Source organism: Ictidomys tridecemlineatus, unplaced genomic scaffold (genome assembly GCF_052094955.1).
Source record: "Ictidomys tridecemlineatus isolate mIctTri1 unplaced genomic scaffold, mIctTri1.hap1 Scaffold_77, whole genome shotgun sequence".
NCBI lineage: Eukaryota > Metazoa > Chordata > Mammalia > Rodentia > Sciuridae > Ictidomys > Ictidomys tridecemlineatus.
In genome coordinates this window covers 522,847-540,226 of record NW_027525652.1, presented here as the reverse complement: position 1 = coordinate 540,226, position 17,380 = coordinate 522,847, and the positions used below count along the sequence as shown (strand labels likewise).

General features: G+C 36.1%; 1 protein-coding gene and 1 long non-coding RNA gene across 8 annotated transcripts in view; one reads left to right on the top strand and one right to left on the bottom strand.

Moving 5' to 3' along the window:
• Positions 1-8: 8 nt before the first annotated feature.
• Positions 9-15,723, top strand: LOC144374597 (uncharacterized). 3 transcript variants are annotated; one of them, XR_013433958.1, is made up of 5 exons: positions 9-114; positions 2,566-2,696; positions 5,698-5,870; positions 6,463-13,099; positions 14,312-15,723. It is a non-coding gene; the product is annotated as an uncharacterized LOC144374597 (long non-coding RNA). The 3 variants fall into 3 exon arrangements; XR_013433959.1 differs by having other exon boundaries at positions 15-118; XR_013433960.1 differs by lacking the exon at positions 6,463-13,099 and having other exon boundaries at positions 16-114; positions 13,164-15,723.
• The window catches only part of LOC144374595 (uncharacterized), a 113,233-nt gene continuing 100,463 nt past the window's right edge, over positions 4,611-17,380 (bottom strand). The window contains exons 5-6 of one of the 5 annotated variants that reach the window (XR_013433957.1): positions 7,480-7,693; positions 4,611-5,924 (exon numbers count right to left, since the gene is read on the bottom strand). Coding sequence is in view for 3 of the 5 variants with exons in the window: in XM_078037366.1 (XP_077893492.1) it covers positions 14,458-14,683 (226 nt within the window). In the remaining 2 variants the exon portion in view is untranslated. Of the gene's footprint in view, positions 5,925-7,479; positions 7,694-13,950; positions 14,684-15,712; positions 17,334-17,380 lie in introns of those variants that run through there. The other 4 variants (XR_013433956.1, XM_078037366.1, XM_078037367.1 and 1 more) reach the window with 4 other exon arrangements.

The following is a 17,380-nucleotide window of genomic DNA, read 5'->3' as shown; positions in this document are numbered from 1 at the left end:
CGCATGCTCCCAAGGCAGGTTTTGGGGCATGCTCAGAGCAAGCCCACGCTCACAATTTCCGGTGAGAGCTTTCTTCTGGAGTGGAGGCGGTTTCCTGCGGAGCTCCGGCGGTAGGTGGGTGAGTGCCGCGAGTATAATTGCGAGCTTACTTGTTTAGAAGACAAAAAGGGTGTGCTTGGATTTACCCGTGTTTTCCTTCCGAGTTTTTTCCCCTTATGCTCTAAAACCTTGGGTTCTGGGAAATGAGAGCCAGCTGGAGAAGCTTTGGTTACTGTGGCAACCATGTGTTACTGATTCTGGTTTTTGAGGATTTTCCTTCTGAGTTTTTTCCCCTTATGCTCTAAAACCTTGGGTTCTGGGAAATGTGAGCCAGCTGGAGAAGCTTTGGTTACTGTGGCAACCATGTGTTACTGATTCTGGTTTTTGAGGATTTGAAAAGAGAATTTGTGTTATAACTCCTCAAAGTACATGCTGGGTCGCATTCAGAGTCACATATTATTTCAAACTTAGGTGTTTAACCCCGGAAATTGACTTTAAAGGATTTAATTCTGGTAGTAATGTGGAAAAGCAGTATTTTAGGCAGGGTAACTAGTTAGAAAGCTAATGCAGTGATTAACACAATTTCAGGGTGTTGTAGAATTCCAGAGAAGAGGAAATATTGTAGAAATTCTAGGTGGTAGGATCAGAAGCTTTAATGCTTGGGTCGATGTGGGAAATGAGGGAGAGAGAAACTGAGCCTCTTGAGGATTAATTCCAAACTCGCTTTTGCATTTGTATTTCTAGTTTCGTTTGCCACCTGCAATATCATTGCCTCCTACCTATCTCTTGTCCTAGTTCTAGTCATGCCTAGTAGTTTTATGTTCTCTGAATTTCCTTGTCCTCATTTTGTGTGTGTGTATGTGACCTTGGACAAGTTTCATAATTTCACTCCCTTAGTTTTTTCAACATAATGTGGAAGAAAACAATTAGTATGTAGTGTGAGTGTGTGTGATTCTGTGTGGGAGGGATAGAACCCAGGGCCTCATGCACACTAGTCATGCACTGTACCACTGAGTTACATCCCTAGCCCCAAATTAAATAATAGACCAGGTATGTAGTAAAGATCCAATAAATATTAGCTACTACTATTTGTATTGTATTTGTTATTTGCATTTTATTGTTTCTTTCTCTAGGCTTGAATTTTTTAAAATTAAGGGGAAATATCTTTATGTGCTTGGAACATAGTAATAGTTGAGTAATGGATTATTTATTTTGGCTGCTTCTGACATAATTAAATGCTTTTTGGGTATGTGGGGGGGTACCAGGTGTTGAACCCAGGGGCACTTAACCACTGAGCCACTTCCCCCAGCCTTATTTTGTATTTTATTTAGAGACAGGGTCTTACTGAGTTGCGTAGGGCCCTGCTAAGTTGCTGAGGTTAGCTCTGAACTGTGATCCACCTGGCTTTAGCCTACTGAGCTGAACAGATTACAGGCCTTGGCAAATTTATTCTTTACTTTAAAAGAACTGCCAGTTGCAGGTTGGAGTTGTTAAATGGGTAGAGTGCTTGCTTAGCATGTGTGAGGCACTGGGTTCAATCCTTAGCATCACATAAAAATAAATAAATTAATAAAGGTATTGTGTCCATCTACAACTAAAATATATATATAATTTTAAAAAACCTACAATGCAGTTAGTTAGCTTGTCCATTTATACAAAAAGATTCCCTGTGGTTTTGATAGGAATGATAGGACTCTGTAGACTAGTTTAACAATAGTGGTCTTCCAACCTGTGTATCTGAGGTGTCTTTATATTTATTTGGGTCTTTTGAAATTTGTTTCAACAATATTACTTTTCAGATGGAACTTTTCATCTCTTTCGTAAAACTTACACCTTTTATTTTTAGTTTTTGATGCTTTTACAAATGGCATTGTTTTCCTAATTTCATTGTTTGCTTCTTCATTGTAAATTCATTTTTTGTATTTATCTTGTACCTGGCAACATTGATGAATTCATTTATTAATTCTAATAAATTTTAATGGAATTTTAGAATTTTCTAGACAGAAAATATAGTTTTCCTTTTCAGTCTAGATGTCTTTTCTATAATTTGCTGAAAGCCCTAGCTAAAACCTCCAGTATAATGAATAGAAATAGTGAGAGGGGACATTCTTATCTTGTTCTTGATTTTAGGGAAAAAAAGCATCCAATCTATCACTATTAAATTTCATGTTTACTGTGGGTTTTTCATAGATACTGTTTAATCAGATTGTGGAAAGTTCCTAGATTGTCCATGGTCACAAGATGATCATGTAGTTTTTGTTCTTTGGTCTACTGATTTGGTTTAGATCAGTAGATCTTTATTTACATTAAGAGATTTTCAGTTGTTAAGCCAACCTTGCATTCCTAGAGTAGATCCCACTTGAGCATGATGTATTATTCTTTTAACAATAGCTCAGTTTACTATTGTCTTAACAGAAGTTCTCAATACTAAACGACTTTTCTCTCTTTTTTGTTTTTTTGTGATGCTGGGTATTGAACTCTGGGCCTTCACCAAATGACTTTAAAAATTTTTTTATCTTCGAGCAGATGAAAATGATTATGCATACAGTTCAGCAACCCAAAGTATGCTCAGTGACAGCTGAAAGACATCTGTAAATATTTGTGGATTGATTAAAACTCCTGGAGTTTGGGACCCTTTTTTGAAGAGTTATGTAGAGGTAAGTAGACTTTTCATAAAATTGTATTGGTTTTATTTTTGTCTTAAGCCTATGCGATATTGCATTTCTAATTATCTTTATTGATCAGGAGGAAATTTAATGGAGAAAATTGTTAGGGTTAGGGGTTAAGGGTTAAGGGTTAGGGGGTTAGGGTTAGGGTTTAGGGTTGGTTAGGGTTAGAGGGTTAGGGTTAGGCGTGAGGGTGGGGGTGAGGGTGGGGGTGAGGGTGAGGGTTTAGGGTTAAGGTTAGGGTTATGGTGGTTAGGGTTAGGGTTGGGGGTTAGGGTTAGGGGTTGGTTAGGATTAGGGGTTAGGATTAGGGGTTAGGGTTAGGGGGTTAGGGTTAGGATTGGTTAGGGTTAGGGTGAGGGGTGGGGTTAGGGTTTAGGGTTGTTAGGGTTAGGGTTGTTAGGGTTTAGGGTTAGGGTTGTTAGGGTTTAGGGGTAGGGTTGGGGTTAGGGTTAGGGTTAAGGTGTTAGGGTTAGAGGGTTAGGGTTAGAGTTAGGGTTAGGTTTAGGGGTTGGGGCTAGGGTTAGGGTTGGGGTTGGGGCTAGGGGTTAGGGGCTGGGGCTAGGGCTATGGCTTAGGGTTGGGGTTGGGTTTAGGGTTTAGGGTGAGGAGTGAGGGGTGAGGGTTTTGGGTTAGGGTTAGGTTTAGGGTTTAGGGTGAAGGTGTAGGTGTTAGGGTTTTGGGTTGAGGGATGAGGGTGAGGGTTTTAGGGTTAGGGTTATGGTTATTGTTAGGGTTAGTGTTAGGGATTAGAGTCAGGGGTTGGGTTTAGGGTTAGTGTTAGGGTTCGGGGTTAGGGTTGGGGTTAGGGGGTTAGGGGTTTGGGTTAGGGTGGTTTTGGTGGTTAGGGTTAGGTTTAGGGTTTACGGTTAGGGTTAGGGTTAGGGTTGGTTAGGGTTAAGTTTAGGGTGAGGGGTGGGATTAGGTTTTAGGGTTTTGGGGTTGGGTTAGGGGTTATGGGTTAGGGTTTGTGTTTAGGGTTAGGGTTTGGGGTTAGAGGTTAGGGGTTCAGGTTAGGGTTAGGGTTGTTAGGGTTAGGGTTTAAGGTTTAGGGTTAGGGTTGTTAGGGTTAGGGGTAGGGGTAGGGTTGGGGTTAGGGTTGGGGTGGTTAGGGTTAGGGTGTTAGTGTTAGAGGGTTAGGGGTTAGGGTTAGGGGTTATGGGTTAGGGGCTGGGGCTAGGGTTAAGGTTAGGGGTTAGGGTTGAGGTTGGGGCTAGGGCTAGGGGTTAGGGGCTGTGGCTAGGGCTAAGGCTTAGGGTTGGTTGGGGATGGGGTTGGGGTTAGGGTTTAGGGTGAGGGTGAGGGTTTGGGGTTAGGGTTAGGTTTAGCTTTAGGGTTTAGATTGAGGGTGTAGGGGTTAGGGGTGAGGGTGAGGGTGAGGGTTTTAGGGTTAGGGTTTTTGGGTTAGGGTTTTAGGGTTAGGGTTTTTGGGTTAGAGTTAGGGTTTTTGGGTTAGGGTTTTAGAGTTAGGGTTAGGGTTTTGGGGTTAGGATTTTAGGGTTAGGGTTAGGGTTTTAGGGTTAGGGTTATTGTTAGGTTTAGGTTTAGGGGTTAGGGTCAGGGGTCAGAGGTCGGGGTTAGGGTTTAGGGGTTAGAGTTTAGGGGTTAGGGTTTAGGATTTAGGGTTAGGGTTAGGGTTGGGGTTAGGTTTTAGGGTTTAGGGTTAGGGGTTAGGGTTATGATTTAGGGTTAGGGTTAGGGTTGGGTGTTAGGGTTAGAGGGTTAGGGAATACTCTCATGGACAAAGCAGATAGCAGGCAGTCTTTAAAAAATTTTTAAATTGAGTTATAATTAGTAAATTGGAATATACGGGCAGAATGTGTCAAAAATGCATTTTTGGAGATCTGTCAAAAAAGCAAAGTATAATTTATTGTATCAGTTTGAATTTAATCTTGATTTTTCAGATGATGTCTAAATGTTTATTTTCATAATAAGCTTCAGTTTCTCATTTTTTGTTGTCTATGTGAGGGGAAATGCTGAAATATTTAGTTAAGAAAAACACTTTCAATGGAAAAATTGTAGACAACCAGTTTGGATGGCATGCATATTTTAAAACCAATATTGACATGATTCTTGGACATAAAATGATTCAAGCATAGAAACCAGAACTGTTATTACCCAGACAAGGGATTTAAGTGCATACTTCCCGTGATACTTCCTAAGAAGTATGACAACTATTTGTTTTCAGCTCTGACCCAGTGTTCAGGAGTGCCTGTTTCTTCAAAAAAAAAAATCTCCCCAGCCCCTCAAGCAAGAGAATGTTGACCATGAAGGCAGCAAGCAAAGAGCTCAGAAACACAAATTCAGGACCCGAAAGCCCTCAGTTACATTACTCCCAGAGTGCTAAATACCTGGAGGCCTTTAGGTTACAGGAAGAAAGTTCAGGAGGGCTGCATCCTTTCAACAAGACTGTCAGCAGCATATTTATAACCTGGATTTCTAGTTACTGTAGACCAATAAATAGACTGATGATTTTTTGCAATTAATTATAAAGACCCTGATATAGAGAACAGAGCAGCCCCATATTAGACAGCACCAGACAAGAATGGTTTAAGACACACTGAACATAACCCTAGACCAGAGTCAGTTAAACAAAGACACAAATCCTAGCCCAACCAGAAAAGATACAAAAATATTAGTACAAAGATGTGATTGTATATCATACAGACGTCTCCTGAAGTGGAGGTATTGTAGTGCACTAGTCTGAGCAGAGTTGGCTCAGATCCCAGCTTTGGCATTTTCTAACTATTGAACCTGAGAACAGGAAACTAGCTATTGTGTGTCTCACAGTGGGACTTACTTTATTTGAAAGCCTCTACTCTGGTACCCACCAGGTTGCAAATGGACAGCAAGTAAGACCTATTTTTCTTATGTTCCTCATTCTCTTGTTGCCCTAGTTACTCCTTTGAGATGAACGAGTAAGATACTGTATATGGTTCTCATTCTGCTGTGTCACGTTCAAATAACCTTTATGTTTTCTTCCTAACCGCAGAGTTTAAAAATCTCCTCTGGTCAAAGTCAAGAAGCAGTTTGTGGAAGGATCTTCCCTTTGTATTTTCCATGAGAATGTGTGTGGTAGAAAATTCCTGAGCACATGCAGAGCACCAACTGCAAAGGAGTCTGAGAGATGTAGTTTTCAGCATTCAGACTATGAACCAATCCCAGGTATTGTCCACCAAAGTCTGTAAAGATAGGTCAAGTTGGAATGGTCACCAACTGCTGGAAAAAGATTAAGAAATTATTAGAAGTGCTAAGGAAATTAGAATCATGCTTTCAATGTCTTAAGAATTTGATTTTCCCTCAAAGATCACATAGATTGTATACTACTACCATTCTAAAAAATTATGTGTTTATTTTACATTGTATTACACTAACTGCCTGTTATGGTTTAGATATCAAATTCTCCCAAATTCCCATGTGATAAAGTGCCTTTTGAGGGGTAATGGAATCTTTAAGAGGTGAGGGGCCTAGTAGGAGGTCATTGGGGGTGTTCCCTTAAAAGATATACTAGGACCCCAATCACCTTCCTGCTCTCCAGCTCATCAGGAGCTAAGTAGTTTTGCTCCACCATGCACTCCCACCATGGTGAGCTGACTTGCCATTGGCCCAGAGTCTTGGGGCCGACTGATCATAGACTGGATCCTCTATGAGCTAAAAATAAGCCTTTTTTTCTTTATAAGTTGATAGTCTCCAATACTTTTTTATAGTGACAGAAAGCTGACTAAAATACAGTCCTTTTACTTTTTTTATATTATAGGTCTTAAGAATGTGATTCAAGAAGAAAATTGAAAAACAACTACATGAATGCTTTATCTAGCTGTATAAGAGATTCTTTTTCACTTCATGGGTGAAAATGCTAAATCTGAAGACCAATGAGTCTTTAAGTCAAATAACTATTTTATTAGTTTTCATACAAGGAATGATGGACAACCTGTGGTCAATTATGATCAATTTAGCTTAAGCCATTTGGAAATAACCACAATTTCCTATTCAAAGTTATCTGTTCCAGAAATTATGGAATGACATTATCCACAATATGATATGAATTAGATGTCATAAACTTGAGATTTCATAACCTATGAGTAAACATTTGAGAGTAAGGCAGTTGGATTTATAAGCAGTTAAAACACAAAATAAAAATTTAAAGGCTGGTCTACAAGTTTTAGCTGGTCATTCACGTTTCCCTAATGTTTCTTTCTACTTGACAAACAAACATCATAGCTCCTTTCTCATATCAAATGTCCTCTGCCATTTACTTAGCACTAGGACCACACAATAAACGAGCACTGCATTCTCACTTTCCAATCTCATCCTACTGTTATCACTAACAGAAATCCTTATTAAGATTGATATGTTGCTTCTGGGACCCATGACAAGCAATCATTTACATTTACTTAAATAGGGAAAAAGAAAAAAAAAAACTCTACTTATAAAACTAAGGAGTGGAACACAATACCCTCACCCCTCAGAATTGTGATTATTCTAAACCCTAGGTCTTTCACATATTTTTTCTTCCCATTTATGTACACCACTTTGTCAGGTGTTTTAGTCATCATTTTTACTGCTTTGACAGAAAGACCTGACAAAACAAATTTTAAAGGAGAAAGAATTTATTTAGCCTTCAATGTTTGAGAGGACTTCATCCATAAATGGCTCTGTTCATTGTTCTGGGCCTAAAGTTGAAGCAGAAGGGCATGGTAGAGGAAAGAAGCTCAGGACTTAGCACCAGACCTCAAAGAGACTTGTTTGAACCTACAAGTGTCTAGTGACCTACCAGTTATTTGTGCCCAGTCAGACTGCAGCACCCCAAGGGCATGAACCGGTGATCTATTTCCTTCAGCCACTCTCCATCTGATTATGGTGATAGCCAGATTAATCCATATCAGTTGTCAGGTTAAAGCTTTCATAATCTATGGGCTGGAGTTGTTATTCAGCAGTAGAGTTCTCCCTACCATGTGTGAGACACTGGGTTTGATCCTCAGCACCACCTAAAAATAAATTTATTATTTTTTTAAAAAAAAGCTCTCATAATCCAATCATTTCACCTCCACATTTCTTTGCATTGTCTTACATAATAGATTTGGGGGGATACCTCATATCTCAAACATAACCTCATGCTTCTCTATTTGTAAAGTATCTGTGAAAACTAGAAACATAAGTGCATAGTAAAGAAACGTCCCCTCATCCTTAAATGTCAACAAACACAGACACACACACACGCACATACACAAATGAATATTTGTGCTTCTTTTTTAAAAATTTTATTTTTTAGTTGTAGGTTGACACAGTACCTTTTATTTTTTTTTATTTTTATGTAGTGCTGAGGATCAAACCTAGGAGGATCAAACCCAGTGCCTCAAGCATGCCAGGCAAGCGCTCCACCTCTGAGCCACAACCCCAGCCCCTTGTGCTTCTTAATCTCAGTTTATTCAAACAACACTCATTTTAAAGATATATCTGGCTCCTAATTTGAATGTATTCCTGAATTTATTTCATTTAAAAAATGTGTTTACAAGGGATTCTCTCTTGGTAGTTGCAGAAATGGAAACTGGACATAGTTTCATTGGGTGTATAAAAATAATTCAAATGTCATGCAGTGATTCTGTTTTTAATTGGACAACTGGGAGCCTGGGATGAGGAACTTTAAGTAAAGATTGCTCAGCATCAGTTGTTACATAAAGCTGCCAGAGAAGCAAAGGAACATTGTAAATGAGTCCTACTACCTCAGGTCTTAGAGAAAATTTTTAAAATGTCTGATCAGGGAAAATTAAAGAAAATTAAAAAGAATGTATGGACAAATTACAAAAGAATACATGTAATTAAGTCAAGTCATAAGGAGTTTAATGCACATTGGTATGTTGCCTTATAGAGCTATTTTCCTTTGTTTAAATATCTGCTTTCTAGTGTGTAAGAGAAAAAAAAAGTAACACTTTTTGGAGCTTGCAATGTTTGCATAAGATTGCTCATAGGTTTCTTGCACCAAACCTTATAATAGCAAAGTATATTTAGTTTTATAAATTACTTATAAAGCAAAGTATAATAGCAAAGTATATATAATAGCAAAGTATACACAAAGTATAGTTTTATAAATTACTTATAATAGCAAAGTATACAATATCAAAGTATTGAATATTTCTAGTATTATGGTGGTTTACATCAAGAAATCAATGATTCTCCAAATTCTGAAATTTATTAAGATTTAAAATATGATTTTGGAGAATATTACTTCCTTAGAAGTTTCTCTGATAGTTGGGAAAATAGAAATTTTACAGGACATGAAAGCTATAAGTGTCCTTGGAAGTCATCCAAACCAATACACTTGTTTTATAGCAGAAAAACAAAAACAAAAGCAAGTTACAAAGAAATTCAGTTGATTGACTCAGGATTGGGCAATTAAGTAGCATAATTACATGTTTCAAACTTATGTGTCTAGATCAGAGTTTTACAAATAAACTTCACCTTAAAACAGTTTAAAATGTTTAATGTATTCTTAGCATATTCATCAAAAGTAATATGCATCAAGATTTTTTAAATTAGGAAAAATAATTATTATATTTTCTCAAAATATGATACATGTTTGAAATAAGAATTTAATACATCCAATAATGTATATATAACATCATACTGATATAATGCATTTTAATATGGTTAACATTTTGAAGTGATACATAGTTGCTACCAATTATTCATTGCCATTTTCATCTCTATTCATAACCCTCCCCAAACCACTTTCCCCACTCAGAATAAATTCCAAAGTCTTTGCAATGTCCACCATTCTCACTGCTCTGAACATCTTTAGCTTCATCTTCTAACTTTCTCTTCTCCTCCCCAAGCCCACTGGACTCCTCAACCATCCTACAGTTCCAAGGTCATTAACACTACTGGCCCTTATGTTTGTTCTTTTCTTGACTCGGCCACTAGGTAGTCCATGGCTCACTCACACGGCATTACATCTGCTCTAACAACTACTTATTCGAGAGACCTTCCAGTAATACACTGTGTAAAATTTTATCCACTCATGTCATTGCACTCCAACCTCCTAAACTGCTTTATCCTGCTCTCTACACTTATCATAATCTAACCTATTAAGTGTATGTTCATTTCTTTGAGATGGAAGTCCCTCAACATCAGTTCCACAAGGGCAACTACCTTGTCTGTTTCATTTCCTGCCAGACACACAGTGTTGCTGAGAATATATATTGATTCAATATATTAGGATTTCACCTAAACTCAAACACTTCATGGAATTCGTTTTGAGAACTGCATCTTCAAGCCATTTTCTAAAATAAATAAAACAATTTCAATTTTATCTTGTTTAGTCATATTTCCACTAAACAAAACTACTCATCCTGACTAGTGATACTTAATCCATATGCAAAATATTTGAACCAAAAAAGGTTGATATATATAAAAATAAACTTTAATTAAATTTTGATAAGAAATATTTGAACCTTAGCTAAATGGCTTAAACATATCCATGTTTATTTGTTTGAAAATGTCATCTAAATATACCCCACAATGAGGAATTATATTGTTTACCATATACATTAGCAATATTTTAGAAATATAAATACTTTATGTAAACTTAATGTCACTAATAATCCTTACCATAGGCAGATTCTGCTTCTTGTAGATATGCTCTGAAATCTTTCTTGGACATCTATGCTTTTAATAGAATAAAGCTTCTGAGCATTTAAGTATTTTGAATATTCTTGCTTCTCATCATAAATTACTATCTCAAAAGAGTTTAATTGGAATAGATTTTAACTACCAAATGTCACAGAATGGAATGATAATTTAGGAGCATATTTGTACCTTTAAATACATTTCCACTCATTACGTCCTCTATCCGATATTGCATTAAGCCACAGAAAAGGTGACTCAGACATGCCATTAAGATTGCCAAGGCTTAAAAAGCAGTACAATGGATAAAAAATGTATTACTCAAAGGTGTCAAAATGGAACCCAATTATGCTTGATCTTAATAAGTCCATTACAAGCTATATTAATTAATAAAGCTTGTCAATCATTAAAAGACATTGTTTAGAGATATTTAATGTGTTGGGTTATTTTAAGATATGAACAATTGAAATAAGCTGTCAGCATATGTTCAAATGACAGTCAATCAACTACTGTTTATTGAGTAAAGTGCTGAGTGAAGGACCATTATAAATATGAAGATGAATAAAGATAATTCTTGCTATAAAGGAACCAGAATTCAAGTTGACTGTTAGTCTTGAATTTTTTTTTATTTGTAATTAGGTAGCTAATCTAATTTTTAAATTTATTTTTGATTTTTCCTCTCTCATTTTTATATTGCATATGTATATTTCCTTCATTTACCAATTAAAAATAAATTATAAAACATGCTTTTCCTTTCTTTTCTACATCTACATAGTATTTTGTATTTATATATGACAGCAGAATGAATTACAATTCTTATTACACATATAGAGCACAATTTTTCATATCTCTGGTTGTATAATATTTTAAGTGTTTATTCACCCAAGCTCATAAACTGGATAGAGGAGGTGTAAGTTCAAGTTGCAGTCTAACCCATGTGACTGACAGAACAAATGTACAAAATAAAGGCTCAGACCACATCGGCATGTGATGTTCTCATTAATGTGCACCTTTCCTTGCTGAAATAAATATGAGAAGCAATAAGTTAGTGTTCCCAACTCTCAAGTAATGATTCTTATCATTTTCCGGGAATCTATTAAGGCATGAAGATCTTACACACATTATATAATTTTCAAAGTAATTCTGAGGCAGTCATTTAAAATAATTTAAAGCTGATTAAATTGATGGAGAGAGATATTAATAATTTTTGCCTAAATTACACAATTAGAAATTTTTATAAAGATCTATAAAACTCCAAAGAATATAGGCAGAGCTGCTCCCCAGATATTTCATGTACAAACTCATTCACTCTCACAAAAATTTAGTGAGATATGAATATGATTTCTAAGCTCACTCAATCTTTGAAGGTCTAGCTCAGTTTACTCAAATTCTTTACAGTGGCAGTTCTGTGTTCACTGATATCAAATGACCTGTGAGTTTCCACAACTTCTCTCTTTTCATCTTCTGATTGACACTTATATTTTGGGCCAGATAGAACAGAGGTATAATATAAGAAATTCTAGTTCTTCAGACACACTATAAGCATTATTTAATGTGGTAGTGATGTGATATCTCCAGAAAAGTGTAGGTCAAATTCAATCATATTCAATAAGTAATCATTGTGAACTTTATTAGTAAACTTCAACTCCCTGATAATTTTACTTTCTCATGGATAGTTCCCTGAAGTATATCCCCTGAGTAATTTTATAAACCTATACCTTGAAAATTGTTCTATGCAATAAAAAATTTTAACTATGAAGTAAACACATTAAATTACTCATATTTTCCATTATATCAAAAATTAAATTACTCATGTTTTCCATTATATCAAAACAATCCAGCTGTTATATTAGTAAGTGTACTAAAATGTATAATTATATATTCTAATATATATGTTGAACACATATACATTCACTCACATATTTTCAAAAGTTACCTCAACTTTAAAAAAAAAAACATGGTAGTTGTCAATTGACTTTTATTTTATTTATTTATATGGCATGCTGAGAATCAAACCCATTTCCTCATGCGTGCTAGGCAAGCACTCTGCCACTGAGTCACAACCCCAGCTCCTATATGAGCATTTTTAAGATAATGCAATTTAAAATAGAGTTGTAAGTTTCATAGTTTAATAAAATAACAAAAGGCATGCTTTATACGGGTCTTTGTGACATATGTGTCATTAGGTAGAAAACAAGAATGATGAAGGAAGTCTTGAGACTCAGAATGTGGGTCCAGAGCCTAATGGTTCTTTGAGAAGTGTTCATTCCTTTCTCTAGGAATCCTCCATTCTCTGATACCCTAAGCCAGCAGATACACAGTATAAAAAAATGGCTTAACATGAAATTCTAAGATACAAGAGCTAGTCATCCTAGGGGCTTAGTATGGGCCAGCAGCACTCTAGTCTTTGAGACATTGCCTGTCAGGTCCTACTATGGTTTCACTATTAGATGTCTCAAAAAGCTCACATGTGAGACAATGCAGGAAAGTTTAGCAGTGAACTGACTGGGTTATGAAAGCCTTAACCTAATCAGTGAGTAATCTCCCCTGATAGGGAGTAACTGAGTTGTGACTATAGGCAAGTTGGGTGTGGCAGGAGGAGGTGGGTACTTGGAGGTGTGCTTGTGGGGTATACATTCTGTCCATAGCAAGTGGAATCTCTGTGTGTGCTTCTCAGTAGCCATGTCTTGACCTGAATTCTTCTATCATATCCTTCTGCTGTGATGTCGTGCATCCCCTGGAGTCCTGAGGAATGGAGTTCACCATCCATGGTAAGAGACATCTGAAACTGTGAGCCCCCAAAATAAACTTTTCTCCTTTAATTGTTCTTGTCAGGTCTTTTGGTCTCAAGAATGAAAAAAAAAACCAACTAAAACAGTTCCTTCTGACAGCATTGGAAAAGCAGCCCATCCTTCATCAAGGAACAAAGAAGGAAATATAAAAGGAATTTATTTCCAGGTGTAGTTCTTGGTTCTCCTGTTAGAAAGTTGAGGGCACCTTGTGGACTGAGTGAAATGGTGGCTGCTGTAGTCAGCTCAGGCTGCCATAACAGCATACCACAGACTGTGGGACTTAAACAACAGAAATTCATTTTCTCACTGAGAATTCCAAGATCACTTTGCCAGCCAACTCAGCTTTTCATGGTGGTTTTCTTCCTGACTTTGGATAACCATTTTTTGCCTCTATCATCACATAGTAGAAGCAGGCAGGAGGGAGAGAGGAGAGAGAGGAGATAGAGAGACAGACAAAGAGAGGGAATTTTGGAGGCTCTTATTATAAATACACTGATCCCACTGGATCAGAACTCACCTTTTGACCTCACTAAAACTTAATTAAAGGTTAAATAAATCCACTCAACCCACAGAAATATGGTAAAAGATGATAAATAGTTGTTTTAATCCACTGAAATTAGAGAAAATTTTTTACAGTAATAGATAACTAGATACCCCTATTCCAATTTGTCATGTATATATAATAATATCAGACCTGGCCACCACATGGGTGACTGTGTCCATGAAGGAACAATTCAAAATTCCCACTCTTCTTTGCGCATCCATTTTACCATCTGTGAAACATCATAATAGGACTAAGTCAGATTTTTTTTAAAGAGAGAGAGAGAAAAGGAATTTTTTAATATTTATTTGTTTAGTTTTTGGTGAACACAACATCTTTATTTTTGTGTGGTGCTGAGGATGGAACCCAGCGCATGCCAGGCAAGCATGGTACAGCTTGAGCCACATCACCCAACGAGGATTTTTTTTAAATTGTATTGATTAAAAACAAATGACACTCTGGGGGATAGCTCATGTCATTGCAGTTAGATGGTGGCTGGGGTTGCAGTCATCTGAAGACTAGACTGTCCTGGTCATCCAAGATGGCAGCCTCTTGTGGCTGGCAGTAGTGGTTGTTGGTCAATCAGTATGCCTGCATGTGGTCTCTCCTCTTGGCTTGTAAATCTCATAGCACGTTGTTTGGTTTCTCAGATGGAACAAGTCAAGACTAAGTGATCCAAATGGAAGGATACAGAAGCTGCTAGGCCAGTTGATGGCTGAACCCAGAATGGACACAACTTCTTTTCTGCCATATTCTAGAGGTCTGTGTAGTTGTAGATCACCAGGATTCAAGGAGATTAAAAAGACTTCATTTCTTGGGAAAGCAGCAGAAAGTAGGTGACAAAATCACATTGTGGAAGTGCATGTGGGGTGAGAGATATTGCAGATGTCTTTGAAAAGGGGTAAGGCCTTCTGATATGCCATCTTTTATTATCTTCCTCTAAAAGAATTTGCAAACATTTGTGGTAACCTGCTGTGGGAAGTGAATGAAACTGTAGCCTTTCCTCTCCAACTCTGACAGTCCTGGGGACAGGAGGAAGAAGCATCTTAGTTTACAGAATCATAGAAAGGGTGAACAATGCTTCACTCTCTGGCAAAGCAGGAGTATTAAATATTTTTAAAAATATTGGTTACTGGAGCAAGCATGTACATACTAATAATGGAATTTTTAAAAACTTGTATTTTGGAAATGTTCATAATAAAACATCCTGTACTTGAAATTAAAAAAAAAGTAAAGCCCCTCCAAACATTGTCAAATAGCAGATTTGTCAAATAGTCAAATTTAGAACTTCATTACATGAATGTGGGAAAACACAAACATTCAACCCACAGAAGGAACTAAATTAATGGATGGGGGGAAGTTGTGTGAAGATGGAGGTTTGGGATTTCCTACTAGTTGGAACTGTGGGAGCAACAAAAGTCATAGAAATCAGAGTTATAACACTGTATTAGCATGGCAGGAAAATAGTATTACCTATACTATCTACATATTTACAAAAATTAAACAGACTTCAAAGTTATTAATTATAAGTTGATGAAATTAAACAGGTATTTATACAAATAAGTCTATTTAACTGTAGATAAAATACATAATGGGTTTTATAGTAATCCAATGTTTTCATTTGCATTAGGCTTTTGTTGTTGTTGTTAATCTGGAAATAGATTCTAAGAGTAGTACATTAACAAAATATTTTAACATTCACCCTTATAAAATGATAATAAAGGACCAGAATTACTAAGGAAGTAAAGACCTGCTTATTGTAAAAACAGACTAATTTTCCATGTTTATCTTTTCAGTATAACATCATCCATCATTGTTAGAAATCTTATGACCATGTGCCCACCAGTTAATTCATTGACATGCAGACCTTTGACATTTTTATTTTTCTTCACATAATCTTTCCATTCCAAATTGTCATAAACAGTTTTATTGGTGATCCTATCCTTTGAAGAGCATCTTTTCTCCCCCATAATATAATGAAAGTAAAGACAGATTACTGCCCAGAAAAGGTGGAAATACCCTGAAAGCCAAGAATGAATAAAATGATCTCAAAGAAGGAAAAGTGAAAAAAATACAAATGCTTTTTATAAAAATGTTTAGCTTTCTATAAAGTACTTGAATTCTATATAAATAAAAGAATTAATTATACATAAGTACAACCAAAACATTCAAATTAAATTTTTTTCAGGATCTATATATCCTAATATCTTCTACGTGGTCATTAAAGATGAATATCAAATTTTTTTAAAGTTAAAGGAGAAAGGTAGAAAACATAATGTCATTTAATATTCAACTAACATTGTCACCTATGTCAATCCTGTTTTGGTAATAATCATCAACTATATAACAAGAGAATTTCTATTCCAATGTTACATAATATTCTATTTTTTTATAAATTTTACGGAATCAATGAAATAATAATAACAGAAGTATCATTATAATAATAGAAATATCATTTATTATAGATAAATAATATTTATTTCATATTACTACTAAAAAATTTCAAACTTTTTATTTAACTTTGCTTGTGCTAATTTTACTAAGTGTAACAATTATAAGATTTTCCTTTTATGTGCTTCAACTTACTTAAGACACCATATGCCGTGTGTATCTTACTCTGGAACCATGTTTATAGATTTTGTGCTCCGGCCCTAAATAACACTTAATGAAACTAAAATATGTGCTTTGCATTTGGCTAGATGTATACAAGGGTTATACTTCCATTGTACATGATTTTGAAAGATTATATAAAAAAAAACATTTTCTAAGTATAAATACTTTGTGATTTTTCTAGGTATAAATATTTTGTAATATTTATGAGCTGAACACAATGAAGATGGGATGATTCATTGAGCTTTGGTATTTTGAGGCTAAGAAAAAGCAAAGATAAAATAAATAAATAAAAGAACTCAAACCAAAGATTTATACTCTTACACTTATCCACTGAAATAAAGACACATCATAATTCAAATATGTCAGTTGACAAGAAATAAGCTTACACTTACAAAAACTGACAATATATTTATCTTAGAGAAGTGTAAATTAATTAAAAGTTTTAAATATGCTCATAATTATCCTTGACAGCTTCTTAAATGACTTCCAGTTATCCCTGCATAGGGTATTAGTACTCTGGTAATCTCTTGAGTATGTAGTGGACCTAATGATTTGCTTCTCAGGAATTAAATACTGCAAAAGTGATGTAGTCCCAGCAACTTGGGAGGCTAAGGCAGGAGATGATGAGTTTAAAGCCATCCTCAGCAATTTATCAAGGTTCCAAGCAACTTATTGAAACCCTGTCTCAAAATAAAAAATAAAAAGGGCTGGGGATGCGGCTCAGTGGTTAAGTGCTCCTGCATACCAAACAAAGAATCAAACAAACAAAATTTTTAAAAATGGTGTGGTACTACCTGTAATAATAGATAATCATTTTTTAAAAAGTGTCCTAATGTCTTGGAGCTTCTTTTGCTCATTCTGATGAAGCCAGCTGCTGTGTTTTGGCCTGTCCTATGAGGAGTCCACATGGCTAGCAGCATCAATAGCCACCAAGGAACGAATTACCTTACTCAGCCTGTGAGACATGAACCTGATCAACAGTCACTGAGAGAGTTGGAAGGGGAGCCAACCCATATTCAAGCCTGAGATGATGCTTCAGCTCAACTCTTGCATTGCAGCCTGTAAAAGAAGGATCCACCTAAGTCACATCCATATTTTGGATCCAC